Below are 19,003 nucleotides of genomic sequence, written 5' to 3'. Positions count from 1 at the left end.
ATAACCTTAATAGGATAAAATTATCCAGCTGTTTTTAAATTTCAGCCCCAGAATTGAAATATTGCTAACAACACTGGAACTGTTTAGACCAGGCAGCAAAACTATTTAAAGTTTTCCAAAGCAAACACTCAAACTGCATCGTCTTAAATTCTCTTTGTATTTTCCCTTTCTCTGTTCTCCTTCCTCTCTTTGTTCAGAATCTCAACTGTCACTTGAAGAGGTCACATGGATATGTGCTGCTTATTGTCTAACAATAGACAATTGCTATTAACAATAATAATTATTAACAATATAAAGTAACAATAACAATAGACGTAGGTTCTGAAACTTAGTTCTGTGCAATCCCTTTTCATTTAGTTTGCAATAGAGACGGGTTTGCTTTCTAGTTAATTATTTCTAATCTAGCTGGACAGCCTCAGAAAGAAATGAGTCTCCTGAGAGTTCAGTCTTGTCCACACTTCTAAAAATAGCAGAAATATTTTGCACATTTGTAAAAGATATGTATTTGCAAATGCAGTAATTGGCACATAAGGGTTTGTTGAGAGCAGCAAGGCATCTTTTCTCCATCCTCCAGGTGAAAAAGGTTCCAGTCTGAAACTAGCAAAGGAATTATTTCTAAAAGCCAGCAGCTAGAAGCACCCAGTCCCCCAAAGCATGTATAGCTTGACAGTAGGCACCCACCAGTGCCCAAATTTCCTAATCACTCATAGAGCAGAGCCTTGGAGGTTACTTCTGTAGCTCTTCCTTTCAGCTGTACCTCAAATACAGTGTTGCAAATTTATGAACTTAGCATCAACCTAATTACAACATTAAATTAACTTGTAAGTAAAAATTAAACATTTGGTTTAGCAAGCTATCTAATCAGGTTTCTAATTGCAAGATCAAAACCAAAGTAACTCCCCTTCTAAGTTTAAGAGTCAGATTAATAATTAGACTTTCTCACTTAAAGTCCCTACATCATGCCCCAGCCACTAAAACAAGGGTTTGAACATTAAAGCAGTATCTTACTCTCTAAATGGTACCCCCACCTCTGGATGACTTCTTTTGGCTTCAGCGTTGAAAGGAATTGCTCTCCTACTTCCTCCTCCTTTTCAACAGCAGGAAGCCAGCAACGATTAGCTCAAGGTTTGATGCAGCATTTCTTGGGACATTACCCGTGTCTCACCTTCCTGATAGGAAGTCTTTTGTATTGCAGTTTTAATGAGATTGTCCTCCGCAAACAGCACAGTATACATTTTTAAATGCTCTCCTTGTATCACAATATTTCACATACTACACACCAGAAAAACATCACTTGTACAATCATTCTGTTAAGTTCATTATCTTAAGTGTGTCATTTGCTTTACACATTATTAACACAGCTGTAGACCAAGCAGTCATACCCTGCTGTTTGCTGTCAAATTTAGAGGCTTGCTGTGTAAAGGATACCATTCTTTAAAGCAGATGTAATAGCTGGACCCAGATTTTAGACAACAAACATCACAGCACTCTGATTTCCATTTCTGTTGTCATGCATCCAATCACTCCTGGCTTTTCACACTACCATTCCAGAGAAGAGTATTCCAGAAATTATTCTTAATGCCTGCTGAACTTTTTTTCTTGTAACGTCATGCAATTTCAGGCCCTCGAGGTGGCCAAATTAATGAAATCTGTACTATTTCACAGGCAAAACAGATTTGTGAAGCTAGTCTGTATTGAACCACTAGAAGTCTAGTGCATGTGTTTGCATCCAATTTCTCAACAGCCTTCATATTTTACAACTGAAAGCCCTTAAGCCTTTCAGCAAGCTTCAGTCTGTCATTCATATCCTCTTCTAAATCACTAATGCACGTTGAAATAACACTACTGAGCCTTTAAGATCCTTGCTCTTTATTTATAGTGGAACTTCAGACATCAGGAAAGGTATGATTTTTCCTTTCCAGCAGTATCAAGTACTTGACTTGATAAGATTGTTTTATTTATCCAGTTGTTGGCGGACCTTCAGAATCAGTTTTCCTTGAAATGAGGCTCAACTTAATTCTTTGGATGTCCCACAGACCCTCTAGAGAGGATTTACTATCTTAGGAAAAGAGTTTCCGAACTATCTTGAATATTCTGGGGAATATCTCAGCTGGCTAATGCCTTCTTTCAGAATTCTCTAATAAATATAGATCAAAATTTAGACAAATATTCCAGACAAGCATTGGAATTATTCCCAATGGTATATTTAACATTTTTGTTCTAGATTCAACAGTTTGAGGCAAAGACATTATCTCTATTTTCCCTTGAACACCATTTCATAGTCTACCAGCTCCATTAAGATACACTTTAAGGAAACTGCATTTCAGTCAGAAATCTAATCTCATCCCCAAATTTCCAGTTCTGTTTCCTTGTACCTCAACTCCCATAAGCAGTTATAATGTCACTAAGAGACTGTTTTGCCTACCTTCTGCATTTGTAGACCAATTTTTCTTTACAAGTCTACTTAATCCTGCTCTTGAACACCTCCTCAGGTGTTCACCTCCCTTCTACACACTTTCACTGAAATGTGTTCGAGATGTTGTTTCATCAGTTTAGGTAAAGATCACCTCCCGATTCAAATTCTTTGAGAATCACTCTGCTCTTTGGTTTCGATAATGTATTGCATTTCAAATTCAGACAGAAATTTCTTACTGCTACCACTCCCACTTGTCTCTTTCAGTTAAAGAAAAAAATTCACATTCAAAAATTGTCTGTATCACCTAAAGAAAAAAAATATACAACAGAGTAACAGACATCAATGTGACATAGTACGACATCTTCCCAGTCTAAAATTAAACTTACTACCATAGGTTTAAGTTCGTAATTACTATAAACTCGGATAGGCCTTACTGAAGACACCTGACAAAAATAGTTGAGAATCTGTCCCCTAGCTACTACGGTCCATGGCTGGACATGTGTTTTTTTTCTGATTGTCAAATTAATTTTACACATTAAAAAGGCAGAATATGTAATAAGAATCTGCAGTACATATTGAATGCCACAGTTCAGTACTTTGGGTTTTCAAACTTGTCATCACATTTTCAACTCTAAGCATTCAGCTTTTGGATCTGAACCTTCCAATCCCTTTGTTTTGACTCTTTTGCTTTCATCACACAAAATTTTTCTCCTCTTTTTATTCTTTACTGGTTATAAAAAAATGCACAAACATTTTGAATACTGTAGAGCTAACAAAAACAATGGATTACGTTTTATCTGTAACCAGAAACTCAATCTAAATCAAGGCAGAAGTCCTTTTGCCTGGAATTTCCTTACAATCTCCACCTCATCTTCTAAAGGCTGCTGAAAATTTACTGTATATTATTGAGGCCAGTACATTTAAAACAATTTTTCTCATGATTTATGTGCTATATTTTGCCTTAGCTCTGCTAGAGGGAATAGCTGATTTTTCTGGGCACCAGGCCCAGATTATGTTTAATTTCGTCTACGGATCATACAGTTTCCCAGATACTATACCAGAGATGAACATTTTATAAGTTAATAAAACAATAAATAAAATAAAGCATGTTCTCATGTCTCCAACTAATAACTGGAACCTTAAAAGCCTTGCTCTGTTTTATAGAAGCTTTTCTATATTGCAGTTAGTGACTAAAAATATATCAAATTATTCTCAAATGATAAAAAGGTAAATAATTTATAGGAAACAGTTCAGATTTAACCTTTGATTTCTTAAACAAATAGCTAAAATAAGTTCCACTATCAAAGGCATTACGTATTAGTTGTATTAATGAGGATTCAGTTTGGCTTCCACTACTACAGTTCATATAATCACATTGTATTTTTAGAATAAAAAGAAGAACTTACTGTGTATTCTGATTTCCAATTGTTTCCAATTGTCCATTTGTGGAAAAAAAAAAAACAGAATGGTGAGGGAAAAGAAAAAAAAGAAATGTCAATAAAACAATGATGCAAGATTCTTGCAGTAAACATACATTAATCAACAAAGAAACTTCTGTCAGATAATCTGCTGAATTTTATTTGACTAATGTCTACGGAACAATAGAAGGTACAAGTCCGCACAGAATCTAAGCATCTGATGTTTTCTTTGCAAGAAAGAAATCACATAAGATAGAAGATTCCAGTTTTTAACCAGCCATAGTCTATAATCTTTGTATCTGTCACTCAATATGTACCTTAGAACTTCTGAAGATAAGCTGAACTATCCCAAAAGTACATGTTATTAATCATTCCTTACCTGTGATTGTATAAGGATAATAATTCCATGCCTTCTCTGTAACATAAAATATTTTGGGAACAACTGCTCTAGCCCAGCTGGGTAGTTTGCTGAAAATAAAAAGAAATACAAGATTAGAATATGTTGTAACTGTAGAAAAGAAGATACTTCAAAACATGATTATAATCTGTGTTTCACAGGGCACAGTAATACCTAGACTTCACAATATTTCCATAAAATATGCATTCTTCCTCAGATTTCTCCACGAGTGTACATGATGCCACGGCAGTTTGTTCGCCTCTCAGAACAAGCAATATGGTGCCAGTGACCCCTGATCAGATCTAAGTTCAGGTACCAATGCAGGTTTCAAGAATTTGCCTCCAGCCTTTGGTCACGGAGAACCCAGCAGGTTAGACCTTGTGAGGAGTGTCCGTGTCACAGTACCCTTAGCCACAGGGAGGCACTCTTTAATCAGAGTGACTAATGGTGCCGGTCCATTTCCATCTTGACTCCATTATTTGTTCTTACAGACCGTTTCTTCTTCCTCCACAGTCTTTGCTGGCACACAAACCCTTATGTTCAACTCACCTCGTGTACACTTTTTCCCCATGCTGCCAACACCAACTCTCAACTATGAAGCTTTTATGTTAAAATTAGCAAATCACTCAGAACACCTCTGTGACGCTGGCAGGTGGTATCAGGCCCGTTTTGCTGATGGGGAATGCAAACCACAAGAGCAAAGAGAATTAATGGAACTGATGTCATAACTCAGAGCTCAGTCTGTCAAGAGATCTTATCAATGCCGTGGTACTACAGCAGGGGAATAAGAAATGAAAGACATGGAGATGGATGCAGCAAATAAAAAGATCATTAAAGGGTAATTAAATAATACTCTGGAAAATCAGGAGCATTTTATTTACCATGCATCTCAGGTGTCTCATTTCCAGAATTCTAGTCACTTAGGGTACCCAGTAAGTGATGAACAAACATGCACTTTAAAGAGAAGGCAAGTTCAAGCAAATACACCATCCGAGCCTTTCCTAATGACATCAATTACGATCACTTAACCTGTCAGTAACAAAGATCCAGCACTAGCCACTCAAAAAAGGCAGACCACTGGAGACTGCAAATCTCATTTTACTTCAGGGACTCAATTAAAATTGTGTTAGTCTGGCGACGTGTCGAGAGATCACCCGGGCTAAGACCAAACCTTTACTGAACCAAAGCAGACGCTTTCAAACCTCAATTTTCCAACTGTAAATGTTTCAAACAGCTATGCTCAGATAACCGTTTGTGCTGAAAGTAAAATATCTTTCCATGTTAGCAAACTTCTGGGGAAAATACAGAGTTTGGATCATTAAGGTTTGTTTAACCATGATCTAGCTACACATAAATATTGTATTTGTCCAGAGGCGATATGCAGACGTTAGCACATTATCTAAAGATTCAAAGTCAAGTGCATTGACTTTTGCTCTTTGATGACATTGCTCAAAACCACATTTTCTTTCTTCTCTACAGTCTTTTCAGCAGCATTTTAAATACTGCATAATAGACTTCATTGTACCAGGTCGTTTGGTTATTTTGTCAGTCTTTTGTCAGTATCTTTTTAGGACCATCGTTTTGCTGACTCCCTTACCCCTGCTAAACTTCACTCTAATTCCTAAATAATAAAATCAGACTTTCAAATTCCTGAAAACAACGCTCCAGCAGGAATGGAAAGGCAGTAAACAATTCTGAATCTAACTAAGGCTGACACTAGACAACTGTACTAGTAAGGTCTTTGTTAATATACAGCTACTCATTTTGTGCTTTTATATTTTAAGTTTTTTATTTTGGTGGCACAGGTATCCATGGATCACATTCTCATTGTTTATTTCTTTCTTCCCCAGATGAAGTTCAGTCTCTCAGCATGTAGAAAGTGCTTCTTACAGGCATTCCAGCCTAACCCAGTGTAAGAATTAAAATATTAGCAGACAAGAAAAGATAAATGAAAATAATGCATACATCTTTCCAAGAACCAATCACTGAAATATAAAAGTGCAGATTTCCTCAGGGAAATAAAAAAAAACACTAGGAACATTATAGCTACAGAAGCTTTTGGCTGTGAAATTGTGATGCTTTTAGCTCTGAAACTGCAGCTTGCTGCTTGTCTTGAACAACAGTGGAGGCATAAATACCACAAATATTGCTAGACCTATGTAGGCACTGAAGATAGCATCTCATTTGTTCATGAGCATGTTGCAAAGCACAGAGGACAACGCCTATGATTGTGTGAAGCTGCCCAAACCCCTATGTTGCTGGTCTCTTTGGAGGGATACTCCTTCACAACTTAGGGCAGACTGGTGCGAGAAGGTATCCCGTGCTGAATGGCTGCAAAAACAAATCAGACCACCTGAAAAATATGGAGGCAAAATTTTGAAGACCAATTGCTTGCACATCATTTAAGATGTGCAGCAGTGTTAGAACGGGATATTTGGGCCAAGATCAGCTGTGCAAGCAGAAAAGGATGCCTGTTCCTGCCAATTCAAAGCCAAAACCATCAAGCCAATATACAATTTCTGCATCTTTTCATCCCTGAATTTAACCATGACAAGAAAAGTAATTTAATTTACACTAGTGACTGGAAAAGAAAAGTAGAGAATAAAGGAAATCAAAGATTATTAACACCGGAAAGAAAGATGGAGGGAAAACTGTACGCTCTAATATCTAGTATCTCTGCTTCTTATCTCATTGGGGCTGGGGTAGATTTGGCAAAGCATTGCAGAACTGCCGGTTCTCCAGTTCTGCATTCCCTGAGTCCTCCTTGCCTTATTGACCTTGATACTGTTCTGGGGTTCTTTTACGAAAGCATCATGCAGTGTTCAATATCTCTTGTGGGAAAGGCTGTTATCCAGTCCAATGGAGTAGCAGGAAAGCTACGACAACTCATATTTTCCATTGGACTTGTTTCCCAGAAAGTACTTTTGGTTGGACTTCTGTGGCACAAGGGCAATTTGTAGCAGGAAGGGCAGGTAACACCTTATCTCTGAATGCATTGTGTTAGCCTTATAAAAACTAAGATTTTTTTTTTTTTTTTTTTAGTTAGGTATCCCCAAAATGGCTATTTAAATAGTGTAGTTTCCATGCTGTAAGCATGATGGATACCACTGCAGAAGCAGCAGTGTGGCTATTTGTAGCCATACACGTAGTTCTCATCTACAGAGGCATTACAGCAATGGTAATACAGTGAAATAAGTACTTGACCAAAGCTCCTGTACAGCGGTACAGGAAGCGGTTTAACTCGAATACCATAAACTCACACTTAACAAAGGCTCTTGTAAGGTAGTCCCTTACGAGGGAACTGAGTTTGGAGTCAAGCAATGAGGTGTTACAAGGTCTTATCTGTAAATCATCATCAACTGGATCAATTCTAATCCTTCCAAAGTCAAGGGCCATGCTACCAGTCTGAAAACAATTAAAGCATCCCTCTTAACACAGAGGAAACCCACTGGATTTCCTCATTAAAAAAAAAAAAAATGAAACCACAACCGTTATAAATTCAGACTTAAGTTTCTGCTAAACCACAGTGTCATAGAAGCATATAGAGGTTTCTATTTCACTAATACAGACCTAAGTAAATGGAAAAATCAAGACTTTCCAAAACAAGTTTTAATTTTAAACTCTGTTGCAGTTATCTGACTGGGGGGGGAAACTGAGCTTTATGCAGCCTGTTTATATGTAGTTGCATATAAGTTATTACTTTTGATTGTTCATTTAATAACATTTTAACAATCATAAATAGACTATGCTTAGATCTCATAAGAGTGTGCAGTAAGGAGAAAACACAGACTGTCCTTGAAAGATATGCATAATGACGACATGTAATTGCGTTTGCTATCTTAGGACACAGACAGTCTCAAAGAGAGTGTGTGAGGGACAGAGTTGCCTATCTCCACATTCAGCTACAGGACTCCACATACTCTCCACACACAGCTACAGTCCACAGAACAGGACTGGTACAGGAGGAATAGGTGCCTGTCATTAAACCTGACTTCAAACATCCATAGTAGATGAATTTCCCAAATTTGTGGGAAATTTGAAGGCATGTGAATCTTCTTTCTCAATGTTCAGACCCATCTTTGGGTCTGGGATCCTCTGGTGCATTGCCTGCCCTGCCAGAAGCAGTACGCTTCCCAGGTATGTCTTATTCTGACTTACTCTGAAGTGGTGATTCTGAGCATAATCTTCAGTGCCTAATTCCTTACTTCTTCATAATAGGAAGGAAAGAAATATCCAGAAACATAAACAAAATTTCTGGGAGCTCTACGACAAGAACAAATTTATTGATTTTTACTGTCTTATACATAGCCTGTGAGAAAAAAAAGAACTACAATCACAGTAATATTGAATGCTGGCAAAATATATTATCAGAACGTATGTATGTAAGAGTGCAATGTTACTGGTGATTCAATTTAGCCTGAGTTAAGGTTAGATATGTCAGGATTGCAATGGAGGAATAACTTGCAATGTAGAAGAAAGAGCTATAGTGTTCCTGTGCCCACAATCAAAGGCTGCAGAGCATAAAAAGTGTAATAAAAATGAGGCAGGCCAAGGGGAATAAAAGAACATCAGAAAAGCAGCAATATTCAATTAGATCAGCAATAATAAAAGTGGCAGCAGATTGAGCAATATATTTCACAGGATGCAGACATATATATTTAAATAAATATAAATATAAAAAAATCTCAGTCCTTTGAGTGTAGAGACATTGATTCACAGCAGTATAATTTCACCATAGGAAGAGACACATATTTCACTTTAAGAAATGATGGAACTTTTGTGGTAACAAAAGCAATTTTTTTCCCCATCATGTCTTCCAGCCTGTCATTTTAGTACAGCAGTTCATAATTGTGCAAGACTAATGCTACTTCATAATGTCAATTCACTTTACTGTGGCAAATCTTTTATCACCAAAAATGGGGCACTGGTTTTGCAAAAACATTATGAAGTGAGAAACTGACTATATCAAGACCCAGAAGGTTAATTGCTACCCTAAGACATTACATTAATTATCAGCTAAAAAAGCTGTTTAAAGTTTCCTTAATTTTAATGCACCTCTTCTATGTTCAATCTACATGCAGTGGATGATGAGCTAGGAATTCTGTAAAAACAAAACAAAACAATTTTTTTCCTTTTGAAAGAAAGTAAGTCTTCTTTAAAAAGAAAAATCCTAATACTTTAGAGCGTTTCATGTTAATGCCTTCAAAGGCTCTTATAATGTGCTATAAACATTAAGGTATTACTTTTTGAATGCTTAAAACCATTCTGATTTTAGTGTCAAGATAAAAATAGAATCCCCAAATGATTAAGGGATGCAAGCCTGACTAACTGTTTAAGTCTTAAATGGGATGTAGGTATGGCAATGATTCAGGTTAAGTGAAATTTAATGGAATCAACATTAGTAGTGTTTACTTTAGAAATTATGGAGTATTATGCTCACTTAAAGTCAAGTAGCAAATATGTAATAAAGTCAGAGTGGAATCTGTGGGCCCATAAAACCCTTAAACCATTTTAGTTTTTTGTTTGTTTTGGGTTGGTAATTTTGGAAAACAGAATGACAAACAGTTAAGTGGAAGAAAACAGAAGTTCTGATTTTCAGTACATCTCAAACTTCGAGTTAGAATTCTTTCTCTTTGAAAAGGTACTCTAGAAGAAAGAACGACTGATCTCAGTTTCAAGCATGGGTCTACCCTCAATCTCCTAGGAAGCTGCACTTGTTCATGAGAACCTATTCTGCTTGAAAAAGAAAGGCTACGGCCTGAGACGGATATTCATCACAAATTTTTATTACTGCCCATGCTAAGAGAAGCAGTTCTGTGCACTTGCCTGTTGAGATAGACCCGTTTTTCTGTTAGCTGGCCATTGCCATGATTCGGATCTTCATAGGGCTCATTCTGCACCACTTCCACACCTTCACCTCGGTCACTCTGCTCATGGCTGTGCTTGCTTATCATGTACAACTGTCCAATTCTGTACTGCAAAGCAAAATCAAGAACAATGTGTTAGCTTTATCTAATACACGAGTATTCATAAATCAATGTCATACAATGATATATCAGTATGTGCAAATAAAAGGTACTTCAAGGGATGAAAAGCAGTTTTTTGAAGCCTCATTCAGACTTATGAGCCAGGGTCCTCCCATTATCTAATCAAATCCAGGGTACCACTTGTAGAAAAAACAGGAAAAGTACTAAATACTAAGTACTTTTCCAAGTACTTAGAAAAAGAAGTTTTAGAAGAGTGATTTGGCAATATTATTAACATAAGTCTGAGCACATAAATGATCTGTTTTATATAGATTTTCAAGTTACTTAGGAAGCCAAAACCCAGGAGCTGCAATTACAGAGAAATAAATTGTTGCAACGTCAATTAACTTTTTTTTTTTTCTTTTTCTTTCCAGTATGTCTGCATCTACACTTGGGCTTTTGTCTCCAGAGCAATGTAACAAAAAATACATCTCTAAATCTTCATTAGCAAAGTATTTAGATTAAATTTTACTTTCCCATACATTTTCTGTTTTCAGATTTTACTCTTATTGAAGTTCCTTCCACATTCTTGAACATACCATGGTTCTTACAACAAACTGTCTTTGGACCTAACCAGTTTTCTCCATTTGGATCCACCTCTCTCCCAAAGTAATTTATTTAGGCATATACATGCCAATCACTTCAATTACATCAATCACTTTAAAGACAAAGGATAGCCTGTGAATTTAGAGAATGGCTCAGCTACTACACAAAGTTGCCATGTACTAGCTCAGCATAGACAAACAAAAATGCAGTGACAGTCTGACCTCAGAAAATGGTGAGATTCTTATGATTATCACATATCAACAGCAATCCTACGATGTACTTTACACTAAAACCCCAAATCAAAAGAGATTAAAAAAAAAAGAGCTAAACAAAAAAAGCCAACCCACGAGACCTTATTAACAACTATCAACAAGGTGGCCTTACTAAACAAATCAATAAGGAGTAGGTGCCTTCATGGCACTCAATGGACAGAACAGCACAGAGTTCCTGCTCCTTTCTGGCCAGGCACACACTACAACAGTGAAGCAAATGATTTATATCAACCAAGTGCCTTTCAGCTGATAATTCTGAGGCACTAAAAATGCCTCAAGTTTATAGAAAGTTCTTTAAGAATAAAAGGGTGCCCTAGGGTAGGAGTGATACTCCTTGGATCTCTAGGCTAATTCGGTAATTTCAGTGGATTTCTTTTTCATTGCTTTTCCTCAAAAACCTCCTCTCACTGAAGAACACAACCCACTCTTAAAACTTGTTAGAACTAGTAAAGATGAAAAAACAGCAAAGAAGAAAAATAAAAGATACCGTTGTCATAAAACTGGAGAGTGTCATACCAGTCAAGCCGATTACTTGTGAAATTGTGACCCTTGCAACGTTTGAAAATCAGTAAATCTCAGCATTCCTGCTGGCTATGCAACTTAGAGCTGCCCAGAAATTTCAGTTATGCATCTAATGTTTCTTCCTCTCCTTTCTCCTCATAATTAGAGAGAATTGATGACTTTTTGTTATTTGAATGATTGTTCTTTCTCTTTATAGCCTACATAACTCTGGAGAACCTAATCTAGATAAATCAGTGTATAGAAACATTCCTAAGACATCCACTAAAACAGCAGGTAGAATAATGCTATTTAAACAATTTGATGTCCTGCCTATAACTTCAGCTTCTTCATCTCTCGTATCTCTTTCAAACAAGATGTACCCATTCAATAGATGAGCACTAAAATATTTTTTCTTGCTAATCTAGTTATCTTCCTCAGTCTCTACTGAATTCCTTGCTTCTCTATCTCATCATATTTTAAACATTTTGTTCTAAGCTTCAAGGCTCTGAAGAGCTGTCACCCTCATCACACACTTGAACCGGTTTCATGAAAATCTGCCTTCTCCACTTCACTAATAATACATGAACGCACTGGTACGCAGCCAAGGCAAAGTTTGTAGACAGAGCAAATACATTTTATTTGACCAGCTAGTACTGCTGGAAAAGGGAGAACTTTCAGGCACTTGAAGCTGTTCTTCAGTTCCAAAATCAAAGCAACATACTTCAAAGCTGAATAAAAGCTGAGGAAAAAATGCCCTGCTTTAATTAGATATGTATCAATCAGACCACCTGAGAGTAAAGATACTGCCTGAGGAGTGATAAGGATGTTAGAAAAGAAGAGAGGTGATAAGGTGCTTATCTTCTAATGGAAAGAAAGAGGTAAGTAATTTATAGCTTGTGGAACATGAAAAGGTTAGCTAAGGAAAGGGGGAGAGCAATTAAAATTTGCCATGAAGCCAACATCACTACTGAGATCTCTACTGAGATTTTTTTTTCCCCTTCTACTTTTAGTCCCCATAGACATATGGACATCTCACAGGAAACTCTGGAAAGCACTTCACAATTGCATGCATCACTGCATGCTTCAATTTTCTACTTCCACGCAGTCCTTTGCAATTTTACTCTCAGTTTTAATGGTCAAATACAGATATCTCACATGGGGTTGTACGAAGGCATTCACTTGCTCCAGAGTCATGAATCAGATACCCACCTTTAACAACATGTTTTGCTAGGAGAGAGATTGTTGTTCTTTCATGGACCCATACTACCATAAACTGCAAGCAAAATATCAAATCACAACACCTGTAAATCACTCTGAGCACATGGTTAAGAATGGCTAAGCTACATACCTGCTGCACTGTTCAGAAGATAATCAGCAGTATCATGTAGAAATTACCTTACAGATGTTGCACAGTCAGTGCTTAGAGAAAAGTTCTACTTGATGAGACTCAGAATTGCGTGTATTCCACTTATCCCTCAGATCTCACAGACTGTATCAAAGGCAGCCCAGCTTGGCACTTGGGAGATGCTGAAGAGAACTGAAGGCACCGTAACTGGTGCTGGACAGCTCTTCGGCAGCAATCTTACAGCTACTCGCCTCTCCCCAGGGGATAACTTCGGATTTGACACCAGTCAAGTGAAAATATCTTCCTTTCAGTGCTACTGAAACAACTGTGCAGTCCTGCCAGCAAGTAGTTGCATTCTGTGAAAGCAGCACACTTTTACATGCATTTTAAAGAAGGTAACTTAGCTCCTCTGTTTGCCATTTATTTGTTGTTATCTGGTTCATAGCATTTTAATATAATTCTAGAGAAAGATCAAGAAAGATTGGACCTAGTAATAATTCTAGTATTTTACCAAGCCAAAGAGTACAGAAGTATAATTTCATATAAAATCTTCTTTTAAAAAGTGTATGTTTGTATTTACATGAATAAAAACCAAAGCAAAGACATATATTTTAGAACTTGCTGAAATTTAAAGGCCTGAAAAAGCCTTCACAGCTTTTTCTAAGTTCCTATCAATGTTATAGAGAAATAAACACTAAGAAACATTTGATAGCAGTAATCGAGAGTCACCATCCCTGCCAGGATAAACTGATACACCACTATTATTTATGTTGCTCTTGTCACTATGTGAATTTCGATGTGCCTAGCTGCAAAAGAGTCTTCCAGGACCACATGCGGTGTCAGGGAAGTCAGTACAACTTCATGCAGTGGCACCTGATCTGTATTTGGCTTGGGAGAAAAGCTCTTCATCTGAGAGCTCTTCAGCTTAATGGAGGAAAATTTCTTCAATGTCAGCGGCAGAGCTTCAACAAACAAATGCACTGAATATGGAGTTGGAGTTTTCTAAGGATATTGCTATGTAGCTTTTGTACTATACTTTGTGTTTAACTCCCAACGAGGTAGACGTTGGCTCACCAGTGACTTCTCTTTTTCTTCAGCTGGCAGATGGTGTTTGCCTACTGGGAGTTTAATCACACAAGAAACAAGGCTTATGTCAACAACAGCATAATGATGGTCAATCGGACTTGTAAGTGAGAGCAGAATCACTTTTGTGGAGTTCTTGAGACAGAAGAAATAAGAGGTCCACTCTACACATCTTTCATTTGTAGAACTTCCATTGTCTTCAACAGAAGATGAATGAGAATCTCTGTACAAACGTGGCCATTTTTTCCTTTCTTTTTCCACACCACAGCCTTTAGTTTTGTCAGGCTGTCTTGTTAGCAGCCTAATGAGAAGAACAAATTAGGCTATAAATGAAACTTGCTCTCAGCGTTTATTATGATGTGTTTTAGCTCTATGACAAGTCTTGTGTGAAATCAAGTAAATTCTTCAAAGCTTGATCTAGTCTCCCTTAATGTATTTGACGAGAATACTTTCACCATTTCTAATTTAATGGGGCTCCTCCCCTGCAGGTTTGCCAAGGAAAACTGACTGACCATTACTCAGGTTTTGATCTAATGCTAATCTTTCAACAGAGCCTCTGATACAGCTTTTCAAATGTTATGTGGACGGCAGAAAGTATCATTCTCTCAAAGGATAAATTACTACAAAGCTACCCATAATCTGATTTTTTATACCATTCCTTTAAGTTCTTAACTGAACGCTCACAGAAAACGTAGCAGATGTAACACTGGCTTCATCTTATATGGCAATTATTGTATTCAAAAGAATCGTTGAACTCTTTCATCTGCACTTTTCTATAACTGGACTAAAGCATCAGGGATGGTGCTGCCAATTCAATTTATGCGACTTATTGTTCCAAGCCAGGAGGAAGATCCCTCCCTGTAGTTAAAAACCAGAGCCCAGGAGATGCAGAGTGCCTTTTATACTTATTTAAGGTAATGATTGTTCAGAGCACTGTATTTTGACAATGGAAAGTATTTCTCAGTGATTCATGCTAAAACACACCAGTGGCTTCCTGGCCTGTCCTCTGAAAACTACAAAGGTAAAACAGAAAAAAGTGAGACCAGCAGTAACAGCTAAACTGAAAGAGACGTGTTCGTGCACACGTATGCTCCTTTCAGCGGCAGCTGTCAATGGTGGAATCATGCCTCCATTGATAGCAACAGGCATTTTGTCATTGACCTTAATTCAGCAAAGATTTGTATCTTGCAAGAAAATGTAATGAACCAATTTCATCCTCAGTTGTACCTATCTAGGTACACTGAATCCAAGGGCATTGATTGTGGTAAAAAAGTAGGAATTTCCTTAAGGAATTCTGATTTAGAGAATGCTGAAAACAATACTTAAACTCGCAGAAAACAATACTTAAATACTTAAAACTGACTGATATGCTTGGGACTTCCTTTCATGTCATAGTCTCTGGAAGACTGCGTGCTCCTCAGTGAATGCATTTCAAGACTTCATTTAAGGATGATTTTTTTGCTAAAAAGAATAACAGAAATATTACTCAGTATAATCATTTCCACGTTTAGGATTTTTTTAAACAAGTACTGTCTATTCCTCAAAGTACCACCATGAGATAAGCATGGTGATCCCCTGAGAAGTTCCTTGTCCAAACGTGCACAACCTGTCACTCCATGCCATCTCTTAACGACTTTCTTAACAGAGATAATTTCTGGAATAATTTGCTTGAAAATGTATTTGCTTGAGTACATATCTTTGTTTAGGAAGATACTCTGAATATTTCCTTTTGTGTGCTTTGGTTTGGTTTTGTAAAGTCTTGTTTTTAGGTCTCAGTGAAGACCTAAGACCCATCCTGCCAGATTTTCTGTCTCAGACAATGAAAGAATATACGAAGAGTTTACAGTTAGATATTGGAAATGGGCAAGAGAAACATTATCCTCATTTTATAAGAGAAACAGATACAGAGATTAAATTAATACCTCAGCATTAAATAAAAAAAATGTGATAGAAGAGGGAATTTTGCCTCAATCGAGTGATCCCCAGCTCAGTGCTTTTACCACAAGACACACCTGTAAATTTTTTCAATTCTAAAAAGTAATTACTTAAGTAAAAGTGGTTTGTCTTATCTCACTCAGTGACTGTAAATCCTTCACATTATTGTTATTAGACATCATTCTGTCTGCCTTCTGAAACGGGAAATACCTAATGCATCCTCAGGTTAACGCAGAGCCCTCACATGTGGGCAATTATAACAGCGGCTGATCGAGCACCCAGATTGTGCCTTCCCATCCCCACACTTGTGTAGATGATGATTCAGAGCTATTAAGAATAATTTAAGAAAATCTTTTCCATGACACAAGCTCCAGGTTCTGACAAGGTGATTTATCTTCCTTGTTATTAACATTCCTCGATTAGTTTTAACTAGCAGAGAGGAATGCACGATGTGTTACTATTTGATATTTCACGCACTGGCGGATCCGCATCAGCTCCTCCTGGGCCTACTTTTGGAATTACTTTCCCTTTCAAACTGCCAGCTTCCCTGCTAGACTCAGGCTTTCAGGGTGAAGAAGCGAACACCTTGCCTTACAGCATACATTAACCGCCACTCAAGGTTGTGCTGAAGGACATTGCTAGGGAAGGAAATCACTGCAGCTGGACACATTCCTGCCACTGCCATCACCGCTCTCTTTGCCCAGACAGCAACGAGCAGGAAGAAAACGGACTGTCACTGTCAACAGGAACTTTGAAGTCTCTCTCATGTAGTACAACTTACCAGTGTGAAAGTAGCAGCTTGTACTTCTAAACTAGTGGTTTTCCTGCTAGAAAAACTACATTGTAGGCTAGGGTCATGTGAAAAGAGTCCTGCTGGTTTTGACTCCTGGGAAACTCTGCGAAAAAAGCATGAATAGTAAACAGAGAGTGCAGAAGGGGGGTGTTTTGATAGCCCTGTGTAATGCCTTGCAGAGATACCCTGTCTGCTGCTGAATTGGTATTAAATCTCATTTAGCCTGCCTGAAAAGCTCTGTATGTTGCTCTGTGTGGAGTCTACACTAATATATTATTTGACCTCTTGTATCTAAGCTACGGTGTTTGGAGCAAACCAGGCACCTTTGTGCTGTGTTCACTTTGCCGTGTAGAAATACCTGAAGTGCCAAGAAGTTTTTATGAGCTGTTGTTTTAAAGTGGCTGTCCCAAGTCACAAATACAAGAAGGTAGTTTCAGAAGCAACAGTAGCTTTCTAAAATATTATCTCCAAAAGCAAATCTATGTTACCTATGCAAGAGAGGAATCTTCTGAAAAAACAGAAGAATTAACTTGTTACAGGAAGGAGTAAGAGCAAAAAGCTACCTGAGTGACTTGATCTAGTTACAGACTGAGTGAGCTGCCAGTTAAGCAAGGGCCATAGTCCCAAGTGTGCTGTGATTGAACCCATCAGAGGTGTGCTCTGCCTTGAAGAGCAGTTACAGCAGCATCTGAACCAAAAGCTGCAACGCAGAAAAAAACAGCAACGGGAAAAATGTGCATTTATGAAAAAGAAGCCATGTGAGACAAAGACAATGCTCATTAACTATCAGCAGGAGAAATCAAATTTCAAAGGGTTATTTTGTGTATTTATGGGATTGATGCATTCCTCCTCAGGACAGAAACCTGCATAAAGTTTCCGACACCAATTGACAAATACAGAATGTATTTCTGGCAAAAGGCTGTCCCTATTACAGGATGTCCACTGCTTCACCGCAGTAGAAAGGAGGGAACTGACCTTGCTTGTCTAATAGTGTAAATTAAAGCTATGAGTGGAAAACAGAAAGCGTTGTCAGGAAGGCCACAGCACTGGGCTGAACTAGGATACAATAAATGGTTTAAAGTAAAATTTTCACTTTAAAAATGCAGCCAGATGAGCAGGCTTTATAGAAAGCTTTAGCAGTAAGGCTGTAATAACCACTCTAAATGCCTAGGTCCTGAGATTTGAATGTAAATATGATGCAGTGTACAGTTTGAGAGCCTTGAACCGAAGTTATTTAGTGGTGTAAATGTTACTTACACTAGTAATATATAAAGAATCAGACTAGTTAAAGTTTAATGTTGAGCTTGAAATCTTTCTTTCAATTAATTCCTGCATGCATCAGTGATTCATGATGCAATACACATCTGCTGACTTGCATCAGCAGCGTTTTTTAGCATTGCCCACGTTCATGGGAACATGTTTTTGTAGCCTCACAAATAAACAACTGCAGCAGGAACAGTTGACTTTTGCACGCTATGAAGTGCAATTCTTACTGCTTTCATGTTTGCTTTGCCTTTCTCAAGGAAGAAATTAAATTTTTAAATTACTTTATCTGTTAAAATTCCTATGCATGGAAGTTCAGCAGCAACTAACAAATAGGATGTTCAGTAAAATAGTACCCTTTCCCCAGTATTTTCAGCTGAAGACATGGTCTCCTCTAAATTTGAAGCATCCTGGCACATTAATGGCTTATATCATAAATGAATGATACTGCAATTAATAGGACCAGGTTCACATCTGTGATTAATACATGTACAACTCTGCTCATTTCAATTTCCACTGAAATGAAAATTAAGTTGCAAATTTTCAGCTTACACGCAAATACGTTTTGCTAAATATAGCTCGTGTCCTGTTCAAATGCTAGTAATTTTGCATTTCTACACCAGCTGTGCTATTGAAAAAAAACAGCTGTTTATCCTGAATATACAAGCTCATACGTTTTTTAAGAATCGTTTTTTATTAACAATATTCTGCAGCGAGTCAGCTGTTTAAATTTTTCAACTATTTACACTATGTGCTTTTTACATAATTAGCAATAATACTTCATTATTTAGGTTTATAAATATAAATATATTTCCTACAAAGGTTGCATGTAATTTTTTGTGACTGTCCAAAATATCCTCTGTTCACAAAAACAGAAAGAGGAGCTAAAAGGGACTTACTGTGTAGCTTGACCACTTACAATCAGTCAATTATGCATACTGAAATGCTCTCTTCACATCTGTTGTTCCCTATTTATGAGTACCTGCTTCTGATTAAGCCACAAGTATG

The 19,003-nt window shown here is 37.4% G+C and overlaps 1 protein-coding gene across 2 annotated transcripts in view; it reads right to left on the bottom strand.

The window, feature by feature from the left end:
- The window catches only part of PITPNC1 (phosphatidylinositol transfer protein cytoplasmic 1), an 88,383-nt gene that overhangs the window by 38,108 nt on the left and 31,272 nt on the right, over positions 1-19,003 (bottom strand). For both annotated transcript variants that reach the window (XM_082774647.1, XM_082774646.1), the window contains exons 2-4: positions 10,058-10,206; positions 4,214-4,302; positions 3,823-3,830 (exon numbers count right to left, since the gene is read on the bottom strand). In XM_082774647.1, coding sequence (XP_082630773.1) covers positions 3,823-3,830; positions 4,214-4,302; positions 10,058-10,206 — 246 coding nt within the window. The remainder of the gene's footprint in view (positions 1-3,822; positions 3,831-4,213; positions 4,303-10,057; positions 10,207-19,003) is intronic.

This window comes from Aythya marila (assembly GCF_965140915.1).
Source record: "Aythya marila genome assembly, chromosome: 18".
Lineage (NCBI taxonomy): Eukaryota > Metazoa > Chordata > Aves > Anseriformes > Anatidae > Aythya > Aythya marila.
The sequence above is the reverse complement of the archived record's forward strand: the minus strand, read 5'-3'. Positions and strand labels throughout refer to the sequence as shown.